The sequence below is a fragment of the Lepidochelys kempii genome, chromosome 25 (assembly GCF_965140265.1).
Source record: "Lepidochelys kempii isolate rLepKem1 chromosome 25, rLepKem1.hap2, whole genome shotgun sequence".
In the NCBI taxonomy this organism is placed as follows: domain Eukaryota; kingdom Metazoa; phylum Chordata; order Testudines; family Cheloniidae; genus Lepidochelys; species Lepidochelys kempii.
In genome coordinates, this window is record NC_133280.1 from 7,775,319 (window position 1) to 7,797,924 (window position 22,606).

General features: G+C 51.6%; 1 protein-coding gene across 5 annotated transcripts in view; it reads left to right on the plus strand.

Moving 5' to 3' along the window:
* The first annotated feature begins 11,345 nt into the window (after positions 1–11,345).
* The window catches only part of ZNF414 (zinc finger protein 414), a 30,870-nt gene continuing 19,609 nt past the window's right edge, over positions 11,346–22,606 (plus strand). For all 5 annotated transcript variants that reach the window (XM_073324278.1, XM_073324280.1, XM_073324279.1 and 2 more), the window contains exon 1: positions 11,346–11,492. In XM_073324278.1, the coding sequence (XP_073180379.1) occupies positions 11,490–11,492 (3 nt within the window). In that variant the 5' untranslated portion in view covers positions 11,346–11,489. The remainder of the gene's footprint in view (positions 11,493–22,606) is intronic.

A 22,606-nucleotide genomic window follows, 5' to 3' on the forward strand; every position in this document is an offset into this window, starting at 1 on the left:
GCGTTGTTTGGATTTCCAGACGCTGGCGTTGTCAGTTATGCTTGTATTTAAAGTTGGGTGGGTGGGTGGGGGCAGAGTTAACTCCAGATGGCTGCTGGCAGCTGCTTGTTGTGCCCTTCTGCTGAAGCTGCCATTTTACCGAGTGCTTCGACTCCCTTTCCGGTTTCCTTTCCCTTGCGGTGTGGATCTGCTGCCCAGCCCGAGCTGCTGCTCTGCTGTTGTCCGTGACCTGGAGCCACATTGCGTTGTCCACGGAAGTCACCTGCACTGATTTCTGTCGCGAGTTAAGATTGTAAGCTCTTGGGAGCAGGGACTGGCTCTTTGTTACACATCTGTGCAGCTCCTAGCACGGCGGGACAGGAAGAGGACAAATAGTAAGTAAGAATGATGTTGCCCTCACTTATAGCAGTGGTGACTTTGACCGTGTGACTTGGCACACCGCGCTCATACATTGTTGCTGTTGCACAGTGAATCCTGAACCCGGAGCTGTGGGGAAAGCAGAGATGGGGGATCCGAAATTTCAGCCATGGTTAATCCCAGCAATGGTTAACGACTGATTTCCTCAGGGCCCCCTGCAGTGATATAGAAACTCTTGCCTTCCAACCTGGGACCAACACAATGGGGATGCTCTTCTGAGACTGCACAGTTACCTCAAAGAAGACGATTCTGTATCTGTAACGATTTCTGTAACGATTTTGCTGGAGGGGGTGGAGCAAGGAAACTGGCCATTCTCCAAAGATGGCGCAGGTACAGTCTCCTTTCGATACGTCTGAGCAGCGCAACGTTAGGCTGAACTGCTCGGGCAAACCATGTGGGCCCCACGGGGGATCTGGATGCGTATTCGTCAGGGAATTCTAACAACGCTACCTCCGGAAAAGCACGGGCTGTGCGAGAACCTGGGCAACCTGGTGTCACAGAACCGTGTGTGTGTGTTGCTGTTATCTGACTACCTGGGGAAAGAGTCACGGGGAATATTTAGCAGAAGTGCTGCGAGCCAATTATTCTCTGGGGAGGGGAATTTATTTTCAGGCAAGTCCGGTCTCATGGCCCTGGTTGACTGGGATGCTCCAAAAGCACTGGCTCAACCGATGTAGGGATTTGTCATGGCTAATAAAGAGCTTGGACTGCCCCAAATTAGCAGATCAATAAAGGGAGAATTTTGCTTTCTTTTGTATGCTGGGCTGAGTGTGAATGGATGCTCATCTTATATGGTCAGAGGATTTCTGGTGGGCAGCCTGTGTTGATTTATCTTCGTCAGTCTCATCCCTAGTAAAGCAGGAAACACAGACTGAAGCTGAAACAAAATTGTTCCGAATTTGCATTGTTCTTCCCGTGCAAATGTCACCTTCAGGATCTGGGAAATGGGTTTTGTTGTTTTTCTCCGCATGGGTTGAAAGCGTCTCAGCTCACACCCTCAGCACTTCGGCTGGATATTGTTTCACACTCAGTTGCTGAGTGGTTTTTGTTGAGAAACAAGGTGGCAAAACTGTCCTTGTGGGTTGGCTAAAACTTTTTCCTCGTTCCTGTTCTTTTCTGACCTGACATCCGTGTAAACGGGGAGTGGGAGTCTCTGCGGGTGGCCGGTAAGACCTGGGCCCGCACAGGTAGTGTGCGATGTTCTGCTGTAGGTCTCCCACAAGTTGTTCCACTCTAACTAAATCACTGAATAACCCAATATTAATTGGGCCAGAGAAGGCGCAAGAATCGCTCTAGCCCAGTGCTAAGGGGCCTCACCTGGGAGGTAGCAGATCCCTTCTCATCGGGCAGAGCGGAGATTTGAATTGCGGGAGGGGGATGTCCCAGGTGAGTGCCCTAACTGCTGATCTCAAGGCTGCAAGGGAGGGCAGGCTGCCTTTGCCTCCTTGTTGCTCTTTTATGTGGTGTTAGGCAGCCTCCGAGCATGTCGATTGCACATAAGTTAGGGGGCATAGGTGCTGACTTTCTAATGTGCCAGGGGGTGCTCCCCAAGGCCCCACCCCTTCCTCTGGGCACACCCCGCTCCTCCCCCTTGCCTCCCCCAGCGCCTCCTTGCTCCCCCCCCCCCCCCCCGCTGATCAGTGGGGCAGGCGGGAGGCGCTGGGCAGAGGCTGATGTTCAGCACTCAGCTTTTCCTGTGGGTGCTCCGGGGCCTAAGGCAAGCAGCACCTGTCATTCCCAGTTTGTGGCTTGCAAGCAGCGATGGGGGAATGGGGCTTAGGACATATCCCGCTCCTTGGCATCTCCCAGTGGCTAGCGTAGGCAGCTCCCTGCTCTGCATGCTGGCTGTTTTGGCACCTATCACACAGGGCCCGTAGGCACCCAGCTCAGGCTTTGTAGGGCCCGGTGTTGTTTCTGTGAGTTTCCAGGGAGATGTTTGCAGGCTCAGTGTCACAATGCCTAAGTCTCTTTGTGGGTCGGGGCCTCACCTGCTGGGCTATTCCGTGTGCTGTAAAGACTGGGCTCTTTTTCAGCACTGACAACTTGTGCTCTCCCCTCGTCTCTCCTCTTCTCAGGGTCTTACGCTGTTTGCTACAAGGTGGCAATCTAATAATTAGCTCATCTTATCCATAGATCTCAAAGCCCCTTCAAAATAGGTTAGTAGCATTAGCTCCCTTGTACTGCTGGGGAAACTGAGGCACAGAGCGGGGCAGTGACGTGCCTAAGGTCCCCAAGCCGACCTGTGGCGGAGCCAGGAATAGAATCCAGGTCTCCTGAGTCCCAGAACAGCACTCTGTCCACTAGGAGGAACTGTTTCTTTTTTGCAAGACCTCTCGTGATGTCTGCAGAAGCCTGAAAGATGGGCATGAATGCAGGAAGGCCTGAGCAGAGGGAAGCGTGAATCTGGAGGAACCCCAACATAACTATCTCTTCCTGACCCCCATGCATGCTCCCTTCCCTGCTCCCAGGACTTTCCTGTTACACACACACACACAATACACCATGGTATCCCCTGCAGCCTCTTATCCCAGAGGCCTCCCCTACTGCTGTGACCCTCTGGGGTAGTAGGAAGGGGAGTGGGGATGTTTGGGGGAGACTGAGATGGGTTGTTTCAAAGAGGGGGAGCTGTGCTGGGGGCAGGGGCCAGCCCCACCAGGCCTCAGTGCTGGTACCTCATCTTTCCCCGGTACCAGCTGAAGGCTCTTTGCCCGGGGGGGGGGGGGGGGGGGGTGTGCTCCAAGCCGTCGGTCCCATCTGCCCCACACACACACCCCGGCCCCACTTTGTATGACCTTTGGGTCTGTCTTCACTGCAGCATTAGCCCAGCCCTGTGCCCAGGTGTTGCCCCAACCCCCTCCTGTCCACACACACATTCAGTGGAAAATACAGTGGGGAGCTTTATATACATAGAGAACATGAAACAATGGGTGTCACCATACACACTGTAATGAGAGGTTTCCACTGGATGCATCCGATGAAGTGAGCTGTAGCTCACAAAACCTCATGCTCAAATAAATTGGTTAGTCTCTAAGGTGCCACAAGTCCTCCTTTGCTTTTTACTGTAACGAGAGTGATCACTTAAGGTGAGCTACTACCAGCAGGAGAGTGGAGGGGTGGGGGGTGGGGGGAACCTTTTGTAGTGATAATCAAGGTGGGCCATTTCCAGCAGTTGACAAGAACGTCTGAGGAACAGGGGGATGGGGGGAATACACGTGGGGAAATAGTTTTACTTTGTGTAATGACCCATCCACTCCCAGTCTCTATTCAAGCCTAAATTAATTGTATCCAGTTTGCAAATTAATTCCAATTCAGCAGTCTCTCGTGGGAGTCTGTTTTTGAAGTTTTTTTGTTGAAGAATTGCAACTTTTAGGTCTGTAATCGCGTGACCAGAGAGATTGAAGTGTTCTCTGACTGGTTTTTGAATGTTACAATTCTTGACGTCTGGTTTGTGTCCATTTATTCTTTTACGTAGAGACTGTCCAGTTTGACCAATGTACATGGCAGAGGGGCATTGCTGGCACATGCTGGCATCTATCACATTGGTAGATGTGCAGGTGAACGAGCCTCTGATAGTGTGGCTGATGTTATTAGGCCCTGTGATGGTGTCCCCTGAATAGATATGTGGGCACAATTGGCAACGGGCTTTGTTGCAAGGATAGGTTCCTGGGTTAGTGGCTCTGTTGTGTGGTTGCTGGTGAGTATTTGCTTCAGGTTGGGGGGAGAGTTGGTGGCCGCACTCTGAGGCCATCAAAAATGTTCTTGTGAGACCCCATCACCCAAGTTAACTCTGTAGTGAAATATTCCCCGTGGTGTGAAGCACTTCAGAAGATCTGTCAATGGCTATTAGCCAGGATGGACAGGGACACAGCCCCATGCTCCGGGTGGCCCTAAACCTCTGACTGCCAGAACCTGGGAGTGGATGACAGGGGATGGATCACTCGATAATTGCATGGTTCTGTTCATTCCCCCTGAATCACTTGGCACCAGCCACTGTCGGAAGACAGGATACTGGACTCGATGGCCCATTGGTCCGAGCAGTCTGGCCGTTCTCATGTTCTTACGATCTTATAACACGCGCTCCACAGAACAGAGAAATGGGAAGATGGGGCCACCTGACAGGACATCTCTTGTGTTCCTCCAGCCGCTCCATACACGTTTACCATTGCTGCAACTACCCTGCCCATCCACTGCCGCTGGCATTCTGCCACCCTATGGCTGCCCGCCCCTCAGCACCCCCTTGGGCCAAAGTAACTCTTCCAAACACACTAGGCTGGCCTCAGACTCCCCCCTGCCTCCACCCTCCCCTTCCCAACGCTCTGTGGGGCAGTGGGGCAGAGAGCTTGTTGGTGCTGCCGGACAAGAGGAGGGTATGCTTTGGGAGGAGGGGGTTTCTAAGGGCCGAAATGGCTGTGGGTGGGGACAGGGTAAAGACCCCAGGGGCTGGGGGTATCACTCCTCACCGCAGCCCTCTTTCCTTCCTCTCTCTATCGTTATGCAAATGTATATATGCAAATGTGTGTACATTTGCGATCTGCTGGTTGTGCTTTGAGGAAGTCTGCAGGGGGAAGGTGATGAAAAGGTCAGTGCTAGCAGGCGCAGTGCTCCCTGCCTGGCCAGCCGGCAGAGGGGCTGGAACTAGGGGTCCCGGGGGGGCTGCCGCACCCCCTGGCTTGAAGTGGTTTCCATCATGTGCAGGGTTTACAGTTTGGCTCAATGGCTCTCCCCACCCCCACTGTGCAAACAGTTCCAGCCCGCTGCCAGCCAGCCGTCGTCGGACTAGTAACCCCTCCAGGCCCGCTTTCTCTCTGCCCCCCCGCCCAGTTCTGCTCCCCATCCCCGGGAGCCCTTCCCCGCACATTCAGCCCCAAGCCTGCCAAGCAGATGCTCCACTCCGGAAGTGAGGGGGGCGATGGCATTTTCTCTAGGGTGGGGCAGACTCTCTGAGGTGAGGAGGGAGATGCAGGAGCAGGGGCTGTGGGAGCTAGTCGGGGTGACCCGAGAGCAAGTGTGAAAAATCGTGACGGGGGTGAGGGGTAATAGGCGCCTGTCTAAGACAAAGCCCCAAATAGCAGGGCTGTCCCTATAAAGTTGGGACAGCTGGTCACCCTAGAGCTAGTTCTCTCTAGGGTGGGGTAGATTCTCTCTCTAAAGGGGCGGGGAGTGACAAGACACAGGCACGGGGGTTGCTGGGAGATGAAGTTTTTTTCCCCCCAGGTTGCTGCAAAACTGACTTTGGAAAAGGGGAGGAAGGAGATGAAAGAGGGGGCAGGGGACAAGGGATGGAGGGTGGGAGACCAAAGGAGGGGGGCAGGGGACAAGGGGGTGGGGGGGTTGCTCAATGTTTGAGGGAGGGTGGTGATTTATAGGTTCCAAAGCCAGACGGGACCACTGGGATCATCTCTGACCTCCTGTATCACACAGGCCAGAGAACTTCCCCCAAATAACTCCTACAGCCGAAACAAACCCTAACATCGTTTGCCCTAAATTACTGATCTCCCTTCTCAGCCTGACCTCCACCTCAATGGAGCTTTTGTCAGGGAATTGCCTTGTTAGATTTTATTAGAAAGCGCCCATGAACACTAAACAAGAAGCCCGGCGAGGACATTACCATGTGATATTTCTAATGATACGAAGAACAGTAGTAACCTTAAAAAGAACAGGAAGACTTGTGGCACCTTAGAGACTAACCAATTTATTTGAGCGTAAGCTTTCCTGAGCTTCAGCTCACTTCATCCGATTGTATCCGATGAAGTGAGCTGTAGCTCACGAAAGCTTATGCTCAAATAAATTGGTTAGTCTCTAAGGTGCCACAAGTCCTCCTGTTCTTTTTGCGGCTACAGACTGACAGGGCCGCTACTCTGAAAGTATTCAGAGGAACAGCCGTGTTAGTCTGTATTCGCAAAAAGAAAAGGAGTACTTGTGGCACCTTAGAGACTAACCAATTTATTTGAGCATGAGCTTTCGTGAGCTACAGCTCACTTCATCAGATGTTTACCGTGGAAACTGCAGCAGACTTTATATACACACAGAAATCATGAAACAATACCTCCTCCCACCCCACTGTCCTGCTGGTAATAGCTTATCTAAAGTGATCAACAGGTGGGCCATTTCCAGCACAAATCCAGGTTTTCTCACCCTCCACCCCCCCACACAAATTCACTCTCCTGCTGGTGCTAGCCCATCCAAAGTGACAACTCTTTACATAATCAAGTCGGGCTATTTCCTGCATAGATCAAGGTTTTCTCACATCCCCCCCACCCCCATACACACACAAACTCACTCTCCTGCTGGTAATAGCTCATCTAAACTGACCATTCTCCAGGTTTAAATCCAAGTTAAACCAGAACATCTGGGGGGGGGGGGGGGTAGGAAAAAACAAGAGGAAACAGGCTACCTTGCATAATGACTTAGCCACTCCCAGTCTCTATTTAAGCCTAAATTAATAGTATCCAATTTGCAAATGAATTCCAATTCAGCAGTTTCTCGCTGGAGTCTGGATTTGAAGTTTTTTTGTTTTAAGATAGCGACCTTCATGTCTGTGATTGCGTGACCAGAGAGATTGAAGTGTTCTCCGACTGGTTTATGAATGTTATAATTCTTGACATCTGATTTGTGTCCATTTATTCTTTTACGTAGAGACTGTCCAGTTTGACCAATGTACATGGCAGAGGGGCATTGCTGGCACATGATGGCATAGATCACATTGGTGGATGTGCAGGTGAACGAGCCTCTGATAGTGTGGCTGATGTTATTAGGCCCTGTGATGGTGTCCCCTGAATAGATATGTGGGCACAATTGGCAACGGGCTTTGTTGCAAGGATAAGTTCCTGGGTTAGTGGTTCTGTTGTGTGGTATGTGGTTGTTGGTGAGTATTTGCTTCAGGTTGCGGGGCTGTCTGTAGGCAAGGACTGGCCTGTCTCCCAAGACTTGTGAGAGTGTTGGGTCATCCTTTAGGATAGGTTGTAGATCCTTAATAATGCGTTGGAGGGGTTTTAGTTGGGGGCTGAAGGTGACGGCTAGTGGCGTTCTGTTATTTTCTTTGTTAGGCCTGTCCTGTAGTAGGTAACTTCTGGGAACTCTTCTGGCTCTATCAATCTGTTTCTTTACTTCTGCAGGTGGGTATTGTAGTTGTAAGAAAGCTTGACAGAGATCTTGTAGGTGTTTGTCTCTGTCTGAGGGGTTGGAGCAAATGCGGTTGTATCGCAGAGCTTGGCTGTAGACGATGGATCGTGTGGTGTGGTCAGGGTGAAAGCTGGAGGCATGCAGGTAGGAATAGCGGTCAGTAGGTTTACGGTATAGGGTGGTGTTTATGTGGCCATTGTTTATTAGCACTGTAGTGTCCAGGAAGTGGATCTCTTGTGTGGACTGGACCAGGCTGAGGTTGGTGGTGGGATGGAAATTGTTGAAATCATGGTGGAATTCCTCAAGGGCTTCTTTTCCATGGGTCCAGATGATGAAGATGTCATCAATATAGCGCAAGTAGAGTAGGGGCTTTAGGGGACGAGAGCTGAGGAAGCGTTGTTCTAAATCAGCCATAAAAATGTTGGCATACTGTGGGGCCATGCGGGTACCCATAGCAGTGCCGCTGATCTGAAGGTATACATTGTCCCCAAATGTGAAATAGTTATGGGTAAGGACAAAGTCACAAAGTTCAGCCACCAGGTTAGCCGTGACATTATCGGGGATAGTGTTCTTGACGGCTTGTAGTCCATCTTTGTGTGGAATGTTGGTGTAGAGGGCTTCTACATCCATAGTAGCCAGGATGGTGTTATCAGGAAGATCACCGATGGATTGAAGTTTCCTCAGGAAGTCAGTGGTGTCTCGAAGGTAGCTGGGAGTGCTGGTAGCGTAGGGCCTGAGGAGGGAGTCTACATAGCCAGACAATCCTGCTGTCAGGGTGCCAATGCCTGAGATGATGGGGCGCCCAGGATTTCCAGGTTTATGGATCTTGGGTAGTAGATAGAATATCCCAGGTCGGGGTTCCAGGGGTGTGTCTGTGCGGATTTGATCTTGTGCTTTTTCAGGAAGTTTCTTGAGCAAATGCTGTAGTTGCTTTTGGTAACTCTCAGTGGGATCATAGGGTAATGGCTTGTAGAAACTCGTGTTGGAGAGCTGCCGAGCAGCCTCTTGTTCATATTCCGACCTATTCATGATGACATGATTACTCTGAAAGTAGTAACCTTTACATCACTTTAATTCACTGCAGTTAACGCTAGATGGCACCATGCGCCCAGCCAGAAAGCCCAGAACCTCACCAGCCAGGAGGTGAAGCAGACGCAATTGTTTAATCCCTTGTGCTACATTTTGATCAAACCTCTTAGGCACCCTTGGCGGCTGGGAAAGTGCCCCACGGTTATGCTGATCAGGGGAAGGGGAGCCCCCATCCTGAACAGACCGGGGCATCTGGTCTGGATGCTTCCCTGCACCTGCCCTCTCCAGCAGCACAGCTCCTGCAAGGGTTCTTCAAGCAGCAGAATCTCCCGGTTAAAGAGCTGCTCAGACATCAGCAGAAGCAGGGGGTGGCCTGCTCTGCCCCACCAGGCCGCAAAACCCCCTGGCAGGGGAGATTCTGCAGGGAGGGGACACGATACCAAGGATGTGGCTCTCCCCCATGCCATGGCCTGCACTCCAGGTCCCCCAGAGCTGAGAACCCTTCATGCACAGGCGTGGTGGGTCTTGCCCACATGCTCAGGGTCTAACTGGTCACCATATTTGGGGTCAGGAAGGAATTTTCCCCTGGGTCAAACTGGCAGAGACCCTGAGGGGGTTTCACCTTCCTCTGCAGCATGGGGCACAGGTCACTTGCAGGCTTAAACTAATGTCAGTGGTGGATTCTCTGTAACTTAAAATCTTTACACCATGATCTGAGCACTTCAATAACTCAGCCAGTCGTTATGGGTCTATGACAGGAGTGGGTGGGTGCAGTTCTGTGGCCTGCAAGGTGCAGGAGGTCAGACTAGATGATTATAGGGTTCTCTTCTGGCCTTAAAGCCTCTGAGTCTATACTGCTGCTTGACCCCACATGCCCCTTCCACCCAGAGCCATGCCTGGTAACAGCAAAAACTACCCTGTGGAACTTCCTCAGAGCTAAACATGCCTTTGGTCTGGGAATAACTGGAGAAACTTCGGCCCAAAGGGCAACTCAGAAAATGTACAAATGCCTAAGAAGAAGGACTTACTGTGCATTAATCATAGGCCTCTCCAAGGGGCTGATGGCTGTAATAGCTAAGCATCTTCTGTACATTAAAGACCAAAGGCTCCTCACCGGAGGGAAGGATGGAAGGGGTGTTATCTCCATTAAGGAGCAGTGGCCTGTCCAAGGTCACACCACATGTCTGCAGTATAGCCAGAAACTGATCCCAGGACTCCTTTTAACAATACTAACCCCTAGCTCGTCACTCACCCTTTGCATCAGCAGCTCTCAAAGCACTTTACCAGAGAGGTCAATATCCTTATGCCATTTTACAGATGGGAAAACTGAGATACAGAGAGGGGAAGTGACTTAGCCAGGGTCACCCAGCAGGCCCGTGGGTGAGCTGGGAATAGAAGAGCCACGAGGATCTCTCTTAAAGGAGCAGAGCTACTAAACATGGGGCCTAGTCTCCCTTCAGAAAGGTTTGTACAGCTCCCACTAAGAATAGCACAAAGGTAACCTAGGACAGAGGTTTCTTCTGTATCTAATAAACACATAAACATCAGTCTCAGCCATTCATCTCATTCCTGCGAGACCCATTACTAAGAGTTATTGAAAACTAGACTGGACAAAGCAGTAGATAATTAGAGGAAATCCCTCACTATCTAGTGGATGACCCAGGTCAGCGGGCCACAGACTGGTTTGCGGTCCCATGTGAACATTTTCTAAGGCCCCAAGGTACCAGGATTTTACTGTACAATTACAGCATTTACACAGCATTATGCTCAGTCGCAGTGTTTGGGGATATGGAGGGAGGGGCTGCTGGTCCTTTTAATAATGAGAAAAGACATCTTTGGCTTTGGCAAGTGTGAGAACCTAATATTCTCCTTTTCTGTCACCCAGGATCTGTGAAAGCCCTTTGGGGCAGAGGCTGTCTCGTGGTTCTGTTTTTGTCCAGTATCTAGCACAATGGGGCCCTGAACAGGATTGGGGCTCGGAGGGACTTCTGCAGTACAAATAGCCATGCCAATTCAACCTAGTCAAGCCTAGCAAGTTCTTAAAGAACCTAAAATGTAATCATAAGGTGGGATTTTCAAAAGTGCCTCAAGCAATGAGGTGTCCAATTCCCACTGAAGGTTGACAGGAGTGGGGTGCCTAAATCCTATAAACTCTTTGGAAAATCTTGCCGCTAGGCCCTGAAGTGGTAGAGTAGAGGGTCCATCTGCACGGACCTTGTTGCTGGCTCAGGGCTGTTGTGAGATGGGCTCAGTTACGAACAGACGTGGGGGCGTCTCACACGCCTGGCCTTGCACAGAGCAACACCTGCCAGCGAGCCGCAAACCCCACGCCCGCGACAAACACCCGAAAGGTCAGGATGCTGCCGCCATTTTCTGCACCTGGATGCGATGGCTCGGTGCACATCGGCCACTCCGTGCATTGCCCTAAACAAAGCCCGGGTGCCCCATGGCCTGGGCGGAGCTTTGGGGCTGGAAAGGGGGAAGACGGGGATCTGCCCCCTTCTATGAGCACCATCACCTCTGGCCTTTAAACAAAAAACGAAGGGGGAAAAAAGGAAGCAAACAAAAAGCAGGAGAGAAGCACATGAGAGACACAACCATGTGATAGGAGAGAGGGAGGAGGGGGGACCAAGGGGGTAGGGCGCTGGAGTCACCGCCTCTTGGGTTTGTGTTGGAGTCTTGTCAACTCCAGGAGATCCCCCCCCCTTTGCTAAAGGAATCTAATCCCTCACTTCCCTCCTCTAACAAATCCCTCCCCCTTCTCCCCCCCCCCAATCACCCTCGGTCTCGCGACAGCTGCTTAACATAAAATGGCTACAATGTAACATCTTTGCCTTGTGATGTCTCTCGCTGCTGCTCCGGGAGAATTTGGGATCTAAAGCCAGAACAAAAGCCCCGCCCCTGCAGGACCTGCCAGAGAAATGGTAGGTGACCTCTGCTAATCCAGGAGCAGCCTTTCGTGTCTGTCTATCTGTCTGTCTGTCTGTGTTGGGGGGCAAGCCCCTTCCCCCCCCTTCTCACCTCCCTGATCCTGGCCCGGCGAGACACGAAATAAACGAGCCCGGTACAGCAGAGGGAGCCTGAAACTGACCCGAGGCAGCTGGGCTCTCTGCCTGTGAAATAAACCAGAAGGGGCTGAAAGTAAGTGAGGAGGAGCTGGTTGGGGCGGGGGGGGGGGGGAGGTCGCCCCCTCCTCACCCCCACAAAGAGAGAAGCAGGTCATGCTAAAAAAAGGGGGGGGGGGTAGCGTTACATATTCCCCCCCACCCTCCCCTAAAATAATCCACCGCATTTGTGTTTTGCAAAGGGAGAAAATGTCACCCCATCTGCTAGGGTGGAGTTGGGGGCGGGGGGATTCAAGCCCTGGTGGGGGAGGAGGGGTGCGGGCCTGCGGGGGAGGGGGCGCCCTCGGTGGCCTTATGTCCTTTGGTTATGACAGGCCTGGTTCTGGGGGCTCCTGGATTTGGATACAGGACCCTCTAAACTAGCCCGCTGGCTAGCAGCTTCTGTACTCCGAGGGGAAAGGAAAACTGAAACTGGCTGAGCCAGGCAGATGGCTCCTGGGGGGTGGAGAGGAGTGGCACCATTGGGCAGGGGCCCAGTCATTACAGCCATTCTTCCCCCCCTGCCCCAAGGATGATCATGAGCCAACCTGGTATAGGGTTGCTAATGGGAATTCACGTTGTACTGTGCCCTGCCCATTGTACCCTCCCGCCCATCTGTCACACGGACCTGGAGTGGCCCCGTTTTTTCTTCCCAGGAAGCTGTTTGTTTATTTCATATTGATTTTTCTTTCTCCTTTTTATAAATTGTCTTTGTTTGCAAAGGACACCCCTGGGAAACCTCAGTTTCTCTCCCCCACCCCCAATCCCGATTGACTGCACATGTTAGCTGGCTCCTTGTCCGAGAGCTGCTTGCACTGGCTTTGTTATTGTCGTCTTAGAGTCGCTGGCAGATGCCCTGGGATGCTACAGTTATTCAGAGGGCTCAGGGCGGCCTGAACTGCTTGCACGCGGTGACAATGGGTGGGCTGTTGCACCGGTTTGGGCTGGTGGTGGCTGTTTGTTGGGAAAACTGGGGTTCAAGCCTTTGTTTTGGGGGGGGCAATTCTCCCCCTCACCCCCTATTGCTGTAATGCCCGGTGTGTGTATGGTGAAGTATGGATGCATAGGAAGATCCTGCAAGCTGAAATAACTTCAGATGGGCCCTGCGTGGAAGGAGGCTTCCTCTGCAGCTTAATTTGCAGGATAGCACATGGGGCTGTGGTAACCGATCACTGTCAGATGCGGGGTGGAGGGGGAAGGAGAGCGAGAGAGGCTCTTGGGAGAAGGTTTCAGAGGTAGCCGTGTTAGTCTGTATCGGCAAAAACAACGAGGAGTCCTTGTGGCACCTTAGAAACTAAGAAATTTATTTGGGCATAGATATCTATTTATACTTTATAATATTTTATTTAATAAATTATTTATGCCCAAATAAATTTGTAAGTCTCTAAGGTGCCAGAAAGACTCCTCGTTGTTTTTTCTTGGGAGAAGGTGGTTTTACCGATGATGATAGATCATATCATCTATTCTGTTTCCTAATGCCTGATTATTTGACTTACATGACCAGGTGTGTGAATAGGCAGAGATTAGTGATGAAAGGTTCCAAATTAAGGCCTGATCTACACTTAAAAATTTTTGCACTCCAGGTAGGTGGACCTAAGCCTGGTGTAGACACGACTTGGTCAGTGGAAGAATTCTTCTGCCAGTCTAGCTACTGCCTCTCGGAGAGGTGGGTTAACAACATTGATAGAAAAACCCCTTCCATCCATGTAGGAAGCGTCTATGCCATGGTGCCGTAAGCTGCTCCACTAGAGCATGGACATGGCCTAAATGAGCTATGAGGAAGGATTTGAAAGAAGCATTTTCAGAAGGACTATTAAAAAGATTGCTTAGGGCAAGTCACTTGACTTGGGGTCATTAAAAGCTGGCATAGAAATGGTGAAAGCATCATAAATGTAGGACCCTGACATGCAGCCCCCTCTGAAAATAATTAAGAGCAGGGGAAATGCTGTAATCCACCATCACAGCCGCATTTATTCCAGTGACTAGATCTTGAAATTAACACCGAGGTATGATCACGGCTTGGTGCAGGGAGGATTCAAAGCAACTCTGTGTGTTCCTCTGACTAGCATGGGTCAGATGCTTCATAAATAAGAGTGATCTCCACCGAGAATGTATTTAATCACGAATTCAAAGTTCTTGTCTTTTCCCCTTGTCATTTAAAAAGAAAAGAAAGGAAGAAATCTATGTTTAAGGCTGAAATAAGGAAAAACAAGTGTCGTCATCTGGATCCATTATAAACTGTAGATTATGGCGTTGAAGTTCAGGGTCAGCCCCATGCGATAATATAAAACACACGTGTGGGGGGGGGGGATGAGTCAAGGAGACTTTGGAAGAGAAATCTGAATTATCTCACTTTCATGCAATTTGAGCTCAGTTGTAGTGATCTTTTAACATAGTTATTTTTATTTAACGTGTACGTAATTAACCCTGTGATCCCTGGTCTGCTTGTATACATAAGAAAGGAAAAGGCTTACCTGAGACAAATTTATGCTTTCCAGATTGAGCAGGAAACACTGAGCGAGCAGCAGCCAGAGCTGTGGGTTGAAAGCTCAGCAGAACGATCAGTGAAAAAGCCGCTCTGCTGTCATAGCATTTATTTCCTGTATCTCTAGGCCCCTTCTCTTTTATTACATTTGTAGTGAGTGATCAGGATTCCCTGGCTCCAAACCCTTTGTCTCTCATCTCTGTGTGTGACAATATGTGTTTCAGAAATTGTATTAAACCTCTGGCTGCAGAGCATGGTGTAGATCCTCAAATAGGATTATTTGTTCCATGTAGCCCACTGCTGTGGATTCGTGAATGTCTTCTGTTAGCTGGTCTGAAGGAGCCCTCGTGTTTGCACTGGGGAGCCAAGCCAGGGCAGTTAACAGACGGGGCAATGGTGACTTCTCCCCTCGTTAGGGCTGCGTAGTTGCTGTGAACACCTCCCCCACGAACCTCCCCCACGACCGTTTGTTCGAATTTTGTAAAGGACCGTGTTCTGGCTGCGTTTGCTTCCTGCAGCTGTTCTAGTGAGAGAGCTCACTAGTGGAAAGTCTCTCCGGCTGGGGGTGGGGAATGGTGAATTTTTGCACAACCAAGCGGAATACTTGCAAAAAGTGACTTCTGAATTAGCAATCGGGGCTGGAATCCTGACTCGAACGGTGTGTCTACACGGCAGTCTGAGGCGTGATTGCAGCGTGGATAGACCGACCTGAGCTGGCTCAACCAGCACTCATGCCGCTAAACAGAGCAGTGATGATGCAGTGGCCCGGGCTTCCGTGCGGGCTGGCTAGAAACGCGAGCGTTTCCCCGGGCTCCCAGCGTGCTGGTACAGCCCATGCCACCACATCTACATTGCTGTTTTTAACCGTGCGAGCTCGGGTGCGTCTGCCTCTGATTGTGCTGCAGACATACTGTAAGAGTTAAGGTTTGGAGGACAGAAATACACTGAGGAGTTATGGCCCTGATTCCCATGGCCCTGATTCCCATGGCCCTGCACCATGTGCCGTCCCACCAGGGCATGGTCTGATCTGGAGGCGGCCGAGAACACTCCCATTCTGATCTGGTAACATGCTGCCCCTGCTTTGCACTGAGGGTGAGTGGGCGCAACAAGGAGCGGGGACCTGGAGAATTGGAGTTGGGGGAAGGGGAGGGTTGCTGTTCTGTACCAGATACTGAAATGGGGGCTAACCCCCAGGGGAGATCAGGCCTAAAATTCTCTCTCGCCTTTCTCTGGCTCTCAAAACACGGTGGCCGTTTGGGGAGGAGCTGATGCAGTGTCCAAAGTGAGGAACGAGGATCTGAAAAAAAACCTCCCTATTTCAAACACCCGACCGCCGCTTCCCTTTCTTAACTCGGAACATTCTGCGCCCAAAACTGGATTCTCCCCCCCGGCCCCTTCCCGCTACGCAGGCGCACGCTCGCTGCTTCCTGTGGGGCTTCGAAGATGCTCGTTCCCTGCGGTAGATCGAACCCCTGAAGAAAGGAGGCTGAATAGGTGTTGCCATAGCAACGAGTGGTGCTGCTCCCAATGGAGAAGCCTGACCTGGGGTGCTATAAATCAGCAGGGGAGTCTGGGGAAAATCTGTCCTGTTACCTTCCCCGCGCCCCACCCCAAATCAGCAGGGTTTTCTCCATCCTCTTACTCCAAATCTGCAGGGATTGTTCGGTGGTTCACTGAGTTCTCTCCACTCCCAGCGTGCCATGGACAGGGCAGAGGCCATAAAGCTCATGGAGAGCCATTCAGAAATACCCCTGGCTTTCAGAGAGAAGAAGAGTGGAGGCTCGCTGGCCCCTCCCCTGCAAACAGGCCTCCAGCTCCAGATCAGAGAGGAGATCTAAGATCCTCTAGGGCAGGGGGCTTCAACCTTTTCCTTTCTGAGCCTGCCCCCACCACCATGCGCTATAAAAACTCCACGGCCCCCCTGTGCCACGATAGCTGGCTTTCTGCATATAAAGACCAGGGTCGGCGTTAGGGGGTAGCAAGCAGGGCAATTGCCCGGGGTCTTGCCACAGGGGCCTCCACGAAGCTACATTGCTCAGGCTTCGGCTTCAGCCTCGGGTGGCAGGGATCTGGGCTTCAGCCCCATGCGGCGGGGCTTTGGTTTTCTGCCCTGGGCCCCAGTGAGTCTAATGCTGGCCCTGCTTGGAGGCCCCCCTGAAATCTGCTCGAGACTTCCTAGGGCCCCAGACCCCTGGTTGAGAACTACTGCTCTATGGCACTCGCTCCTGTCCCCTCATCTCCAGCTCCTCCTGGGGCTGTCCACCGGTGCTTGGGGTTGCAGCTGGATGGGACCTCAGGAGGTCATCTAGTCCAACCCCCTGATCAAAGCAGGACCAACCCCCAGTTTTTGCCCCAGATCCCTAAATGACCCCCTCAGGGATTGAACTCACAACGTGCTGAGTTATGTGGCTGTACGGTTTGTGCTCGGCACCTGGAGGTTTACACTAGAGCTGGTGGAAAATCTTTTAACAGAACAGGTTTCCTTTGAAATCCAGAAGGTTTTGTGGGAGCTTCTTAACGTCCATGTAATTTTTTGGATGCGGGGGGGGGGAAGGCAAAACTTTTCATTTTGACAAAGTTGCGTCAGTTTGCTTCTTCAGGCTTTTATATTACACAATGTTTAAGATTAGGTAGATTTAGTAGATTGAGTTTTTTAATACAAGTCAGAATGAATCAAACCATACTAAAGAAACACTTTGATGCTATCGAAATGAAATATTTTGATGGTCCTGAATCTTTTTATTATTATTATTATTTTTATTTTACTTTTTGTTTTGTAGGAAATTCTGAAACTTTGTTCTTCGTTCCCAATTGGAAGAATTTTTTTTTCTAAACATCTGAATTTCCCACAGAACAGGAATTCTGGGTCCCAGTCAGCTCCAGTTTTTTCACTGGTGTGACGGGCGTGCTTCAGGCCTGATCTAAGCCCCAGGATGTTGATGGAACGATGCCCATTTGCTAAAGCAAGCTTTGGAACAGGGGCTCAGCAAATGAGGAGCCCTTGTCTCATTGCATGTGCAACTTGCATGGGGAAGGGGAGCACAAATCCTATTGACGTGCAGTCGGACTTGTGCTTTGAAGTCAAACGGGTGCTTTTTAACATCCCAGTTTAGCCACTCCACCTTAATATTGTGCTAACCTTGACGTAGAACCTTAACTCTGTCCCTTTGTGTATGTGCATCATGATACAGGCTTGAATCGGTCACGAGCCGTTCCCAAATTTAATATTCTGCAGCTTACATCTTACTAGCCTACAGGGGATAAATCTAGAACACCAATTACTTTCAGTGTGTCTGGTTCACAGTACCCCAAGACTAGATATTGACACAGTCCTTGAAACATCCTATATGTTGTCCTATCCCCTCTCTCCCCCCTCCTGCTCCTTGTTTGTTCCATTTACCTGCTGTCTTCTCTCTTAAATTGTAAACTCTTTGGGGGCAAGGACTGTCACTTATGTGGTCTGTCCAGTGCCCAGCATAGTTGACTTTCAATGGGATTTAGGTCATAAGTCTCTTAAGTGCTCTTGGAAAACTTAACCCTTTACCCTAAGGCACATACGCAAGTGGGGGCAGAGCTAAAGTTGTACGTGCAGACTTCGCTCTGGCAGTCAGATGACTCCGTGATCTCTGTGGAATTCTCTACGCACTTTGAGATTACTTTTAGCTGGAGGTGATTGTCGGTCTTTGTTTCTTGTGTGTCCGTGGGACTGAGCCAAACCAACCTTGGGGATGGCCCAGTGTGGACGGAATGATTGACTTTCCCTCAGACTTGTCTGCTATGCAGCATTTTTGTTTTTTCTACCTCCGGGGGGTCATTTGAACATTTGCACGTAGGGATTTTTTTTGACCTGGTATCTCTCGCTTTTGTTGTTTTAAAAAATTACCCCTGCAGAGATTGTACGTGGCGGAGGGGGTGGGGGGTTTCAACAGAAACTGACGATCGCAAATGCACAGACCCGCAAGCTGACGCTATGGCTCATGGTACTTTGTGTGTCTCTTTACTCTATTTTTCCAAAGGAGGAGATGTGCTGAAAAGTTCACAGCTTACAAAGCAAACACCCCCTGGGGCCTTAGACCCCTGCTGGGGGTTTGGGCAAAAATTCTTTTGCCACCTGGGGAAAACCCCAGCCTAAGGGTAGAGAGCATAGAATTTCCAGCCCCTGTATTGGTTTGGGGGGGAGGGGGAGGAGTTCCGATCCCTGGGGGTGGGGGGGGGGTGAGAAGATGGCAGAAGCATCACCTCTGAGCTAAGTCCCAGTCGCCCCACTGAAAGATTCCCCCTTTGCTTGTGTGTGGTTGTTGTAGGCTGCTTGGTTCCGCTCGGGGTCTGTGGCTTGGTCCAGGGACCGCTCTAAGGCACCCTTGATAGAGGCATAGCCCTGTGAGGTGCCTTACGTCTCCCCATATGCCCGGTCTGTTCCCCTCTTTGGGATTTAAGGAAACACTTGGAACGTGTCAGGGTAACTGGAGCGCCGTGATCACTCACCTTTGTCCTAGGTACCACTTCTCAGGCAAGTGGTGTAGGCACCTGAGCTGCTGGGCCCTGAAGCCTTTGCACCTGATGGGTCCCAAATATCCATCTACCAACTGCACGCGTCCCCGCTACTGCACCCCTGGCTCTGTCCTCCCAACTGCCCCCGAACCTTCCCCTCCTGGCCTCTAAGGAGGAGAAGTAAAAGAGCAGCAGCATTCGCCTCATTGTGCTGACCCTGTGAGGGCTGAGATGATTCACCCCATAATCAATCCCACAGTGTAGCGGCAGCAAAATCCTCTAGACAAGGCCAGGGAGTTTCTGGCTTTAAAGGCACAGACTGGGCAGGTAGCATAACACTATTGCTGATGGCTGCAAAGAGGCCCCCAAACCAGCAAGCGAACAAGCTGAGCCCCCTAACTTCCTAAAACTGACATCCAGCCTAAGAGGAAGGCAAGGTGGCCTAGTAGATCGGCCACTGGACTTGGACTTGGGAGATCCCAGTGCAGTTTCTGGCTGTGCCACTGGTTTGTCTGGTGGTCTGGCCTTTGCCTTCCCATGCCTCAGTTTCCCCACCTGCAAAAGAAGGATAGTGATTTCTGTAAAGCACTTTGAGCTCTCTTGATGAAAAGAGCTAGATAATTTTGGGGGTTTTGTTTGGTGGTTTGTTTTTTTTGGTTTTGTTTTTTGTTTTAAATACAAACCCCAAAGTTAAGCAGCCAGCCTCGGATCAGTACAATTTTCAGCCCCAATTCTGCCAGGGCTTAAGATCATGCTTAAATGCTTGTGGTGAACAAAAGGTGAGATGTCACCCAGCCATAACCTGGAAGTATTTTCCTGCACTATACCTGCAAATGGGAAGTTGCTGGGCATGGCGAGGACGTTCTTCTACCCGGGTTCTTCCCCTGTCGCTTTTACTTTTCCATGAAAAATCCATGAGGGGAATATGGCTGACTAAGACAGGAGGTCAGAGTGGTGCTTGGGCGATGGCTGGCCCACGAAGGCCAATGAACCTGCTACGGCCCTTTGCCAGCAGCTGGGGGAGTTGTTAGCTCAGGCAGTGGGCTGCCTGCTTTCCGAACCAGAAGTCGCAGGTTCAATCCCCACTGCTGACAACTCCCATACAGTGCAGCTGGGTTGAGAAGCCACGTGGCAAATTTGTTGGGGCAAGGTCCTTATCTCCTTCCATCTCTAGCTGGCGCTGACTGCGATGCTTGTCACTGCACGGGGCCTGCGTTCGCTTGGGGAATCCCTAGCCCCGACATGCTCTATAGCAGCACGGCCAGGAGGGGAAACAGGCTCCTCTTTGTGTGCCACAGAGCAGGCTTTTAAAGTTTGCTGCCTCTGTACAAACCAGGACCGAGCCTCTGCCCGCCATTAGCCTCGCTGCTCAGAGGCGCCTGAGGGGGTCTGGTTCTGTGCAGTACCAGCTGCCCCAAGCACCGAGCTAAGCATGGCAGGTGCCATACTCACCGGTGGCTTGCAAGTGGCCTGGGCATCCCTGGCAGCGAGGGATCCATCTGTGGCCCTTTCAAGAGGCATGGTTAGGGTGCTAGCCTGCCATTTGGGTTTAATTCCTCGCTCTGCCACAGGCCTCCTGTATGACCATGGGCATGTCATCTGTAAAACGTCAAACCTCACTGGGTGCCAGGAGGAGAAACACATTGGATACTAGGGGGATGTGGCGGGTATCCTGGGGATTTTGGCAGTGGGGAGCCTTGCACTTCTAGGTCATGGATTCAGATCCTGTCCAGGGCAATAATGATCAAAAATCATTCACCTGACTTGTGGTTTGCATGAAAATGAGTTTAATGGTGACAGACCAGTTCCTAGTGGGGCAAGTGTCCACAACTGGCAGAAAGGCCAGCATCAAGGAGGCCATGGAGCAACTTATGTGACCCTCCCCTGTGGTCAGGGCTGTGGGGTACTCCGGCTGCATTCAGGCCTGGTACAGAGTAAACACCAGGCTCTACTGGAAACAAGTTAGTGAGTTGCACCACGGCGGTGCCCTGCTCTTGATGTGCCAATGTGAACCAGAGCTACACGCCCATGCCCAGGGGGGAAGCAGCCCCACTGGTCCAAGGACACCTGCCCAGGCAAACCAGAAATCCAGCTCCAGCTCTAATGGTGGGCGCTTTGCCTGGAGTGGACTGGCCCAATGGTCTCCCGCTGGACCTGCCCTGTAGTTAGTAGCATTGGCGTTAGATTTTCATCCCTGCACGAGAGTCTGAGCAAAGGGTGAGCTCTGGCACCTCCTTGTCCCCAAGCAGCTGGGCTGCCCTGAGCCCTCCATGGGGGGGGGGGGCAATGAGCCAACTGATGGAATGGCATGGGGTCCCCTACACAGCCCTGTCCTCTACCTCCCACTGCTGCCTCCCTGTGCAGGTGGGGGGAACAGCCCAGTCCCCGACATGAGAGAGGAGTTCACAGCCCAGGGCTAATGCAGCCACTCTGCAGGGGTGGTTGATTTCAGCACCATCCTAAAGAGCTGTTCTGCTCTGACAGCTTTGGGGAAATACATTTGGCAGCTTGGCCTCATTTAGATGACAAGCTCCTCAGGGTGAGGACTGGCTCCCCATCTCGCACAGCACCCAGCAGTGTGTGTGTGTGTGGTTCCCTGCCTCGGCTCCCATCTGTCTGTCAGCCTGGCAGCTGCTGCTCCTCAATGCTTCATCCTCGCTGCAGCTAACAAAACTTAAAATGGCTTTTCAAGACGGTCTGTTTCTAATAGGCTTAGGCTGGGACCCGCGTAGGGAAGGCCTATTTCCCTGGCCCTGTGGGGGAGAGAAAGATAAAGCAGGCTCCCACCATGCACTGCTCCGTCATCAGCTGTCCTGGCAGGCAGATGACCGACCAAGCCAGTGTCTTCCTGCATCTGATCCACCTTCCTTGCCATGGGGAGGCGAAGGGGTTTTTGCAGCTGATCTACCTACTCCTCGCAGGAGCTTAGCTGCAGGCGCTGAGCTCGCGGATGTCTTCAGTGCTGCGTGTGGGGAAGGCTTTGCAAAAACTGGCCACTGGTGGGTGCGCGCCTCTGAGGCCAGCGCAATCCGTGGGGCACGCACTGTGCGTTTGGGTGCACACGCTGGCTGGGAGGAGCAGGCTCCTGATACGAATGCAGGGTATCTTCCAATGGCCTGTTGAGGGCTGCTCAGCAGAAGATCTGGATCCTGAGAAAATGCGTAGGAGCTCAAAGAACTAAACATCCCTGGGGGGGGTGGGGGAAAGCCCTCTTGCTTCCAGGCTCACCCCACCTCTAACTGCCAGAGGGTGGGGAAAACATCCTTACAGGCATATTATTCCCTAGCTGTCCACTAGGGAGGTTCTTGCAACTCTGCATTGTCAGGGATGGGGTACGGGCTAGATGCGTAGACTATGGGTATGTCTACACCGCAAGGGAAAACCCACAGCTGGCCCGTGCCAGCTGACTCAGGCTCACAGGGCTGTTTCGTTGCTGTGTAGACTTCCGGGCTGGACGCCTTGCCAAATACACGCCATTTCAACCCGGTGACCTTTACGATGCACTCTGAGGGGCCAGCCGAACAAATTCTCCAGTTTGTTTGTTTGACAAGACCTGTTGTCCGTGAAGCTGACACCGAGTTTCAAGCGTGGTGTCATGATATGAGAGCCCCATTAGAGCAACATGTCAAATGGGGTCCTTATTCTTGCTATTCCTATGAGGGTGGTGCCTGTTCATAGATGATCGGCTCTCGGTGCTGGGTGTCCAACCAGGCCCCAGCTGGGAGCCCACCATGGGTCTGAAACCCCCCCCCACTCCATGTGATACTCTTCTGTGCTCCCTGTTCATCCCCTACTCGCTTGGCTAAGCATGTGGCCCTATTTTGTGAGAGTCTCCTAGTTTTCAGGACCGTCTTGGGGTCTGGCTAAGGCTGGCCAAGATCCTGGGTTTCGCTCGGCCCCCAGCAATCCTGGCCACCTGCTGCACTGATCCAAGGAGAATCTAGGAAAAGCAGGTCTG